We start from the raw sequence: 10,317 nt of genomic DNA, 5'->3' as shown, positions 1-10,317 counted from the left end.
TAGGGAAAGTGAGACCACACAACTTTCCACATGGAAGAATTAGACTCTTGGCAAGGGGAACACTGCTGTAAATCAGCAGTTGGCAACCTTCTGGGGGCATGGGTTAGAACAACCCAGCTCAGGTCTGAGGTGGGGCAGTGTTCTAACCTAGGCCACACAGATGTTCAGTTTCTACTGGGAGAATTGGTATTCTCTTGGTAGAAACCAAAAATGTGCAGACATTCAGGCATTTTCTCCTGGAGCAATATAATTGCTCTGAGGAAAAAAAATAACTCGGCAACAGCCAGGTAGAAAACACTCCCAAAAAAGGTTCTCCTGGGAGACCAAACGTCCCCACAATTTCCTCTGGTTTAACTCCTCCAAGGCAACAGGAATGGAGCAGCAAGAACAACTCCCATGCATTTCAGAGACCAGGGTTACACTGGTCTGGAGAAGCCACAAGGGGCAGCTGGCTCCCACCCCTCCCACAAACTGGTAGGGAAGGAGCAACTGCCAGCTGTTCCCCACCTGCTCCTCACTCCAGAAATCCCAGGAGCTCTCAGGGAGCAGGCACTGCCCCCTACCTGCTTGCCTTGCAGCCTCCACCCCCTGGAGGTTTTCCCCAAGCCTGTCTCCTGCCCCCACCAGCTTTTAAATCATCACCCCTGGTGCTCAGCGGCACTGCCGCTGGGGATGGAAGTGGGAGGGGGAAGTGGAGAGGGACAAGGGGAAGAAGGCAGGGGGAGCTCCACTCCCTTTGCTCAGCTCCCAGTATCAAGGCCTGAGCAGAGGGAGCAGCAGGACAAAGCCCCTGTCACTGTCTCACAATGGGAACTCTGAAGCAAGCAGGCAGCTGTGCCACTTTGCACTGATTTCTGATGCCTAGCAGCTGAGCAGAGAGAGCAGCATGACAAAGCTCCGGCCTACCTTTCATATAGGAGTTCCCGGTGTGAGAGGCAGTCAGGGGCTTTGCTGTATTGTTCCCTCCACTTGGCTCCTGATGTCAAGAAGCCTAGCAATGGGAGTTGCAGTTCCCTGCTTGCTTCTCACGCAGGAGTCCCTGATTTGAGAGAGTCAGGTGGGGATTTCACCCCAATGCTACAGTCCCTCTGGGAATGGAAAGATCACCCTAGTCTGGGGAAGGCACAATGAGCATAAGGGCAGTTGCAGACTGAACATCTATACTGCTCCCCCTCTTGAAATCATTTCTAGCAGTGGAAATTTGCCACAGCTAGAACTGAACATTTGTATGCAGCCCTAGTCACTTTTACCACTTCTCCCCAAGCCCCCAGCTGCAGCATAGGCACAATTTCCAGCTGTCCAGCACCACCAAATCCCACCAGTTCATGTATTACTGCCTACATATGTAATTACAGAAGCACTAGTGATGAAACTTACAAATACAAATTCTAATACCAGCATGACACCCCGATTATCCTGAAGTTTCACTTCATTAATCCACTCATATGCACAAATTAAAGAAAAATCCTAAACATACACGGTACACTGTGTTCATTAACTGAACACTTAGTCCTTTGACATGCTATAATGTGCACGCTTAAAGGCAAATAAATATTTATCAGATACAAAACAGTTAATTGAAGAAAGTTTATTTCTGCCTTCCACCCCACCATTCAAGACCAACTCAAGTGATTTTAAGTCATTCCTTACATTCAAATTAACCTAGTCAGAGTGCAAGTGTAAAATTTCAAACCCCAAAATAGGGGGAAACATTTTTATATCACTTCAAATGGTTTGACTTCTCAGCTGTGATTATTTATATGGCATAACCAGTGTGAAATTAATGTAAAAGCAAATTAAATTAAACACAAAGAGGCAGCAAGATAATATGATCCTACATATCAAGAACAAAGTAAAGACAAGAGTTTACCTAAGACCAGACCATTCTACAATACCTGTAAAGCATGAAATGTACTTACCAGTAATCCTGAAGTACTGATCAAAAAGTCCAACATTTACTGATTGCAGATCATTAAGTTTTAGTACCAAGCAACATGAGAGGTGAAAAGAGCTATTTTCATAATCTGAGTTTTTTTGGTTCCAAAAGCCTAATGAATGGAAAGGAATACATAATATAAGACACAAAGGGAAGAATGCTTACTGCATCCCTTCAAAGAAGAAATGCTTACTGCATCCCTTCAAGGAAGACACCTTTAAAGATAACATTCTCTGGCTCTCAATTTAAGGGAAAAAAGACAAAAATAATCAAATAAAGACATCTATTGTACATGTAAAAAACTTTTTGTATTAAATCTGATATATAGGAAATTTTGTAAGAAACACTTTGTTTTTAAAGATATGTCTTCTGTTTGAAGAAATATGCCTTCTGTTTGAAGAAATATTTTATAAACATGTTGATTATAATGAATGTTGATTGGCTGTTACTCTCAAAGGCAGGATTTAGATCTCACATTTAAGGAAGCCGCCACTAGCTGCCATTCCTAAGGTGTGAGGACTTTAAAACTTATTTTTAGTAAGGGCGCACAGATAAAATTTTTTGGGCTGATACCAATGGCCGATTATTGACCAGCCATATCGACCGATACTGATCCGATTGCTGACATGCAGCCCAGCAGCTTGGAGAGCAGCGTCAAGCTGGTCTGTTGGGGGGGAAGGGAAGGGGCGTGGGGGCCACATTGAGGCCCCCCATAGTGGGGAAGGGAGTGGGGCTGGGGCAGGAGCTGACCAGCTGGGGTAGTGTAGGGCACGGTGTGATATGGCGCTGCAGGTGGTGTGTTTGGAGGGTGCAGGGGGGTGGGGGGCAGCATCCACCACTGTGTACACCCCAGGGGAGGCATGGGGGGAATGTGCCCCACACATCTGTGAGTGGGGCGAGGGCAGGGTGCCGGCTGTGCACTCGGGGCCAGGGGTTGCGCTGGGCTCTTCCTAGCAGGGGGGGCTGGACTGGGACTGTGGTTGTGCCAGGCAGCAGTGGCACTGGGAGGGGGAGTTATGGCTATAGCCACCCCAAAATTCACTATAGCCCCCATAACCCCTCTCCCAGTGCTGCTACCGCCTGTGCCACCCTGACCGAGAACAGCCCTGGTGGGAACTTAGTGATGAAGACATGACAGGTGTATAAGAGGGTCCCTCAATAAGGAAGGCGCCATACATCTTTGGGAACATGGAAACAAGCAAACAGTCTCTGGAGCTCTTTTAGACTCTGGATGAACGTGCAAGTAACCTACCTGAAATTTACCCAGTAATTTAGGATCAAGTGTTCTAGAAGCGTATCAAAAGGCTATCAAGCCGCTTCCATTTGCTCAGGGTTTTTCTTTTGATACTTCTCTGACCTGTACCCTCTGCATGCCTACCCTCTTCGATCAATAAAGCTGTGTTATAGCAAGCCTTGCTGTACCTACTTGAGAGGGATGAGGCAAGCCTTTTTAGCTCCCTTTTGCTTGGCTGGCTAAGGGAGGCTATTTGTGAATGTTTCAGGTTGAGAAGTACCCCCCAAAGTACCACGGTGGGTTAAGCAACCCCAAGGTCCACAGGGTCTGTGTACCCTGGGTGGCACAGAGCCCTAACAAAGACCAAACCCCAGGTGGTGGCAACAATTACCCCAGGTTTGTGGGTGTGCTCCGGGGGGGGGGTTGGCCAGATGTAGGTACCCCAGGGGAGACACCTGAAGCGTGGTTCCTGGTAGGGCAGTGAGGCGGGTGGCTCAGCACAGAAGTGCCTCCTACTGGCCTGTCACATGTGCCCCCCATGCCTCCCCTGGGGGTGCACGCAGTGGAGGGAGCCACCCCCCGCCCTGCGCCCCCTGGATGAGCTGCCCATGGCTCCGTCCCATGCCCCACCCCAGCTGGGCACTGCCTGCCCGGCTGGGCCCTGCCTGCCCCTGCCCCAGCCCTAGTCCCTCCCTCACTGGGGGGCCTCAATCTGCCCCTCCCCCCCAGATTTACCAGCCGGACGCTGATCTCCAAGCTGTCAGGCTGCACTCCTGGCTATGTACATGCTGTGACTGCTTGCATGCACGTGGCATTTATTGGTGACATTATCAGCCACAACAGCCAAAAAAAGCAGATTGCCGATAATGTCAATTTTCCTTTTACTGGTGCTGAAACTATATGGACTGATGTATTAGCGCGCATCTAATTCGAAGCACAAACTACAATCTGGCCAAAACATACATGCATAATTAAACTGAGAAATGCTGCAGGGAGAAACAAGATGAATGCTGAAACAAGATGAACAAAATGCTGCAGGGAGAAACAAGCTCAGGGGCAATCAGCATGGATTTATTAGGGGGAGATCATGTCAGACCAACCTGATTGCCTTTTATGATCAGGTCACAAAGGCCATGGACGCAGGTGTCGCGGTGGATGTAGTCTTTCTGGACTTCAGCAAGGCCTTTGACACCGTCTCTCACCCCATCCTAATTAATAAACTAGGCGACTGTGGCATACATGCCTACACGGTCAGATGGATTGCAGATTGGCTGAAGGGTCGCACTCAGAGGGTGGTGGTGGATGGATCATACTCGACTTGGGGGGAGGTGGGTAGTGGAGTCCCCCAGGGCTCGGTCCTGGGGCCTGCGCTGTTCAATTTCTTCATCAGCGATCTTGATGTTGGGGTGGAAAGCAACCTGTTTAAATTCGCTGATGACACCAAAATTTGGGGGGAGGTGAGCACGCTAGCAGGGAGAGAGAGATTGCAGAAGGATCTGGATAGGTTACAGGGGTGGGCAAACAGGAACAGGATGTGTTTCAATACGGACAAGTGCAGGGTGCTGCACTTGGGTAGTAGGAACCAGCAGCACACTTATACGATGGGGAGCTCCCTACTTGAGAGCACGGAGGCGGAAAGGGATCTTGGTGTCATTATTGACTCCAAGATGAACATGGGCCGACAATGCGAGGTCATGGTTGGCAGGGCTAACCGGACCTTGTCGTGCATCCACAGGTGCATCTCGAGTAGAGCCAGGGAGGTGATCCTCCCCCTCTATGCGACGCTGGTCAGGCCGCAGCTGGAGTATTGTGTCCAGTTCTGTGCGCCCCATTTCAGGAGGGATGTGGACAACATGGAGAGGGTCCAGAGGAGGGCCACCCGCATGATCCGGGGACAACAGGGCAGACCCTACAGTGAGAGACTGCGGGACTTGAACCTATTCAGCCTCCACAAGAGAAGGCTGAGGGGGGACCTGGTGACCGTCTATAAACTCACTAGGGGGAACCAGAAGGGTTTGGGGGAGACGCTGTTTCCCCTAGCCCCCGCTGGCATAACAAGGAGTAATGGGCACGAGTTGATGGAGAGGAGGTACAGATTGGACATCCGAAAAAACTACTTCACAGTTAGGGCGGCTAGGAGCTGGAACCAACTTCCAAGGGAGGTGGTGCTGGCCCCTACCCTGGGGGTCTTTAAGAAGAGGCTGGATGCCTACCTGGCTGGACTCATTTGAGTCCCGTTTTTGTTTTTAGGGTTTTTTGTTGTTCTCCCGCCCTGGCGGGGGGTCGGGCTAGAAGATCTATTAGGTCCCTTCCGACCCTAAAACTATGAAACTATGATTAAGCAAGTCCAAGGGTGCACCAATAAAGATTTTTGGACCGACAGCAATGGACTATTATTGACAAGCCATACTGGCAATAATGATCTGACTGCCCATATGCAGCCTGGCAGCTTGGAGAGCAGCATCCAGCTGGTAAGTCTGTTAGGAGGAAGGGGAGTGGGGGAGGGAAGGGATGTACCATGGGGGGTCTCAGAATGGGGCTGGGGCAGGGGCTGCACAGCTGGGGCAGGGAGGGGTGGAGCTGCGATCAGCTCATCCAGGGGGCATGAGGAAGTGGGGAGTGGCTCCCGCCACTGCATGCACCCCCAGGGAAGGCATGGGGGGCATGTATCCACTGTATTTGTTGGTGGGGCAAAAGCAGGCTGCCTGCTGTGGGCTGGGGCCAGGGGCAGTGCCAGGCTCTTCCCAGCAGAGGAACAGCCTGCGCTTGCAACCCACCCTGGCTGGGCAGCACTTGCCTCTGCCCCAGTGCCTCCCTCACTGTGGGGGCCTTGATCTGCTCCCCATCACTCCTTCCTTTCCATCCAACAGACTTACTAGGGACTACCCTGGCTGGGCAGCACTTGCCTCTGCCCCAGTGCCTCCCTCACTGTGGGGGCCTTGATCTGCTCCCCATCACTCCTTCCTTTCCATCCAACAGACTTACTAGGGACTCTGCTCTCCAAGCTGCTGGGCTGCACTCCTGACTGCATGCATGCTCTGCTGCACCCATGCACGTGGCATTTATCGGGGACATTATCAGTCATATCAGCCAAAAAAAGGTGATTGCCAATTATGTCAATTTTCCTTTTATCGGTGCCAATATGATATGGACTGATGCACCTCTAAGCAAGTCCCACTAAAATCAGAAGAAAACTGTCTACCATATAGACCAATTTGTCTACAGTGAACTATTACTAGTAAATTCTTTGTCTTTCAAAGAGAAACATAAAAAAGTGTCTATCACAGTGACTCTCATGGTGCCAGGGCATCCTGGGGTGCTGCCAGATATTATGAAAGGTGCAGTGAGGTGTGAGAAGATAAGCAGATAAACTGAGCAGATAAACACAGGCTCAGCCTTGTCCCTGCCCAGATGATCTGCCATCCCTACTGCCAGGCCTCTGCAAGGAAGTAAGCACTATAATACATGTTAGTTTTTTTAATTGGGTGCTGCTCAATTAATAAAAGCTTAAGTCCAATGAGAGATGCTTTGAGTTCAAAATGGTTTAGAACCCCTGGTCTATCAGAATAAAACTGTTCATTATCCATGCAGAAATATTATGCTCCATTCCTTTTAAAAATAATCATATGAGGAACTCTTAGTCCAGCATGCAGTTACCACATAGTATGGTATGAAAAGCAGCTTGCTTTTCCTTGTCCCCAAACTGGTAATTACTGGGAGCATGTCACATTCTCAGAGCTACAGTGAAACATCCAGTGAGATCTACTGGTATATCCTATGACTTACGCATATGAATTAAGGGCATAATATGACTCTACGGACTTTTCACACAGCCCTGGCAGGCACGTCAAATGAAAAGGTGCTGGTGCCTAAGAAGTAACAATAAGGAGAACCATGAACAGGCTATCCGAGAAAAAAAGCGAGCAAAATACTTGGAATATTTGTCTGAAAGGTAGAAGTCCCATATGTAAGCCAGGGAAAAAACAAGACATAACATAAGAGCTACTGCATGAATTCAAAGTGTGATACTAAAAACAGAGAGAGACCTACCCATTAACATGCAAATTTATTAGAGATTCAAAAATTAACAGATATCTTACCCAACTGTTGCTCACTAGCATGAATTACAGAATCATCCAACAGGAAGTAAATTGCTTTTGTTGAGAGCAGCACACAAGCTGTCACTTCTATGTCAGGAGTCTTATAAAATAAAACAGAAGACCACACAAGATGCCTCAGCTCTTCATTTTCCACCTACAAGACCAATTGTATTTCTTAATTAACTTGCATGTTTTAAGCCTATACATTTTCTTCACCTATGACTTGCAAAAAGTTGTTTTCAGAAATTGCTTTTCCTGGCAATCCAATGCCACCCCCTAACCAGAATCCAGTGGGAACATAATCATTAAGTAGAAATACAGCGACCACTGAAAACGTTCTTACAGATGGGATAAAGTAAATGCCGAGATTTTTGTTACCTTCTAGCTTGCAAAACCATTAACTATTAGTTTGATAGAGTTCACCAGAAACTGTTAAGGGCTTCTAGAAAGTTACAATGCCTGCCAGATCTCAAAAAGCACATAAACTCTTTATGTAGCGTGAAAGTACCTGATTTCAAACAGCTTTATGAAAGAGGAAGGAAACATGACTAACAAAGCTAGTCTTGGTGCTACTATTTTAGCTGTTGCTCCCTTCAATTCTAGCTTCTGACAAGTGTGCTATGCAACCCTGTGCAAGTCCCTTAACTTTTTTGTCAGCTGCCCCAGTTGTATAAACAGGAGTAACATATACTTTGTAAAACATTTTAATGAATATGAAAATGCAACATGAAAGGCATACAAAAGTTGCTGTTAAGTAGAAAAAATGTTTACTAATTTTACATTAACTCCCTGCGATATTTAGGCTAGCATACATAATACATCTGTTGAATATTCACTATTTTTTTTTATTCGATGAAGATAATTAAACAAGATTTCAAGTAAAAAGCAAAAAATGTGATGTTCACCATAGATTTAAACAGCCTTTCAACTGATGTTCATATTTTGACCGATCATTCTAAACTACAAGATTAATTCTATTTTTAAGCTGGTTATTTTAGTTGGGTTGCTAGCCAAATTTATCATAATGGACATCCAACCAATTGTCTGCAACCTCCCCTTCTACTCTTCCTGAAAAAAAGAGCTACATTCTCAAAGTAAATTATTTAAGTCAAACATGAAGCTAATTTAGGCCCTGAGAACCTGGTAGATAAACCAAGTTCTGAAATGTCTCATTTTTACTCCTATGGGGCTTCTCCAAATAGGAACTGTTGGAAGATTTAGGCTTTATCAGCTTCCACATTTAGTAGTATCTACTAAATTCTAGACTTAAATTTCAGTCAAGAAAGGTTTTTAAATACATTTTTAGTTTTAAAAGTTTAGAAGTGCCTAGAAAGAGTCCCTTTGATTTTTGTACAGTACCTCAGCAATGCTGTTATGGAAACATTCTATAATAGCACTTCCCTTTAGCCCAGCCACATACTGAAGAGACAGAGGGACTGAAAGGTAAACTGGAATTTGGTTATCTTCTGTAATTTTCTGCATCAAGAATTCAGATGGATATACAGATGACAGGGTCAAATGAGGCTTGCAAAAGCTAGGAGACATAAGAGATCAAAAGTCATCATGCAAACTGATAAGCAGAAACAGTCCCAACTCCCACCTTCTAAGCAATGTTAAATGTTTTCCATTTCATTCAGTAGTTGTGAATAAACTCTTATGATTTTCATAGCAGTGGGCCTCCATTTAGTTACCATATTTCCTCAAAGATAAGATCACCCTGAATATAAGGAAAATTTATAATGCATTATAATTTTCCAGGGACAGACTCTAATTATTGGAAGCTGGCCTGGAATTTGTCCACCTCCCACTTCTACAGCAGGGAAAAAAATGTATTATCCTCCCCCCAGCTTTTTCCCCCTGAAGCCCCTGCCCCCTTTTTATCATCAAACCCTGTTCTCCCTGAGCATGTGGAAGTGAGGTCAAATTTGAAAACAGTGACCTTGAAATAAACATGCCTGCAGTAATTTGCATATAGTACCCATAGACTTAACTTCATCCAGAATTGATACATATTACATTTTGGAAACTACTGCTAGTTTTAGCACAGGTACTCCATAAACACTCTTTTATGCAACACTTCTGTACCTACTTATATATGCTACAAACTATGTATGGCATTAGCCCAAAGCCAAAAGGCTCATGATTATCATATATTTCAGTGGGCTGGGCCCCAGCAGAGAAAACAATGTTTCCTTGTGCCTTGAACTTTTATGTAAAGAAGGTGTGGGACAAATACAGTTTTTGGACGGGGTCATAGAGGGCACAAGCTGTGTTGAAAGCATGCAGGTAGGGTGCAGCACCTCCCAGCTGTGATCCAACTGGGATTCCACTGGGGTTTTATAATATACAATGGGCAACCAAAGCAATGTAGCAAATGTGGCAAGGAGGTGCACCTGTTGGCACACTGTCTCCTCATGGTGTGTTGCAGCTGTGAAAGGAAGGGACACAGATCTGCAGAGTGCCAGGAGTCCCTAAAATGCAGTAGCTGTGGGGGGTGGGACACCTATTCTGCAGGTGTTCCAAAGCCTATGTAAACAAAGTCAAACCCCCTGAGGAACAGCATGAATCAAAAAGGGACAGTGAGGGGAAGAGGAGGGCGAGAGTGAACTAGAAATGTTGGCTGAGACCCTGCAGGAGGGAGGAAAGGATAACGGGGAGTGTAATATCTAAAATTGAGGGGGCTCAGGAAGAAACAGGAAAAGGAGGGGGAAGCAAGAGAGACCAAGACACGGAGAAGGGTGGGAGAGAGAAGAAATCGAACAAGAAGAAATGGAGGTGGAACAAATAAAAGAGCCCATAAGTCAGAGGAAAAGGAAGACAACACAGGGAAAGAACATAAGGAAAAGGAAACCTGAAAATGGGAGAATGAATCTGAGCCAGAGAGCAGCTTCCTGCCATTAACTCCCCTGGGCTCCAGCCTTGAGAGTCTGGTGGAGGTGGGAAAATGGAAGGCTTGCGGCAAGTGCTGCCCTCCCCCCCCCGACCAGTCTTGCCGACCGGGGGGGCTCCCCCGCAGTCAATCCCACTGAGGCGATCGCTGCAGCCGC

General features: G+C 46.7%; 1 protein-coding gene across 1 annotated transcript in view; it reads right to left on the bottom strand.

The window, feature by feature from the left end:
* Positions 1 to 10,317, bottom strand: part of NISCH (nischarin) — a 74,855-nt gene that overhangs the window by 4,700 nt on the left and 59,838 nt on the right. The window contains exons 15-17 of the mRNA XM_025209648.1: positions 8,630 to 8,804; positions 7,271 to 7,424; positions 1,920 to 2,048 (exon numbers count right to left, since the gene is read on the bottom strand). Coding sequence (XP_025065433.1) covers positions 1,920 to 2,048; positions 7,271 to 7,424; positions 8,630 to 8,804 — 458 coding nt within the window. The remainder of the gene's footprint in view (positions 1 to 1,919; positions 2,049 to 7,270; positions 7,425 to 8,629; positions 8,805 to 10,317) is intronic.

Source organism: Alligator sinensis, unplaced genomic scaffold (assembly GCF_000455745.1).
Source record: "Alligator sinensis unplaced genomic scaffold, ASM45574v1 scaffold487_1, whole genome shotgun sequence".
In the NCBI taxonomy this organism is placed as follows: domain Eukaryota; kingdom Metazoa; phylum Chordata; order Crocodylia; family Alligatoridae; genus Alligator; species Alligator sinensis.
Note: the sequence above shows the minus strand (reverse complement) of the source record. Positions and strands in the feature narration are given on the sequence as shown.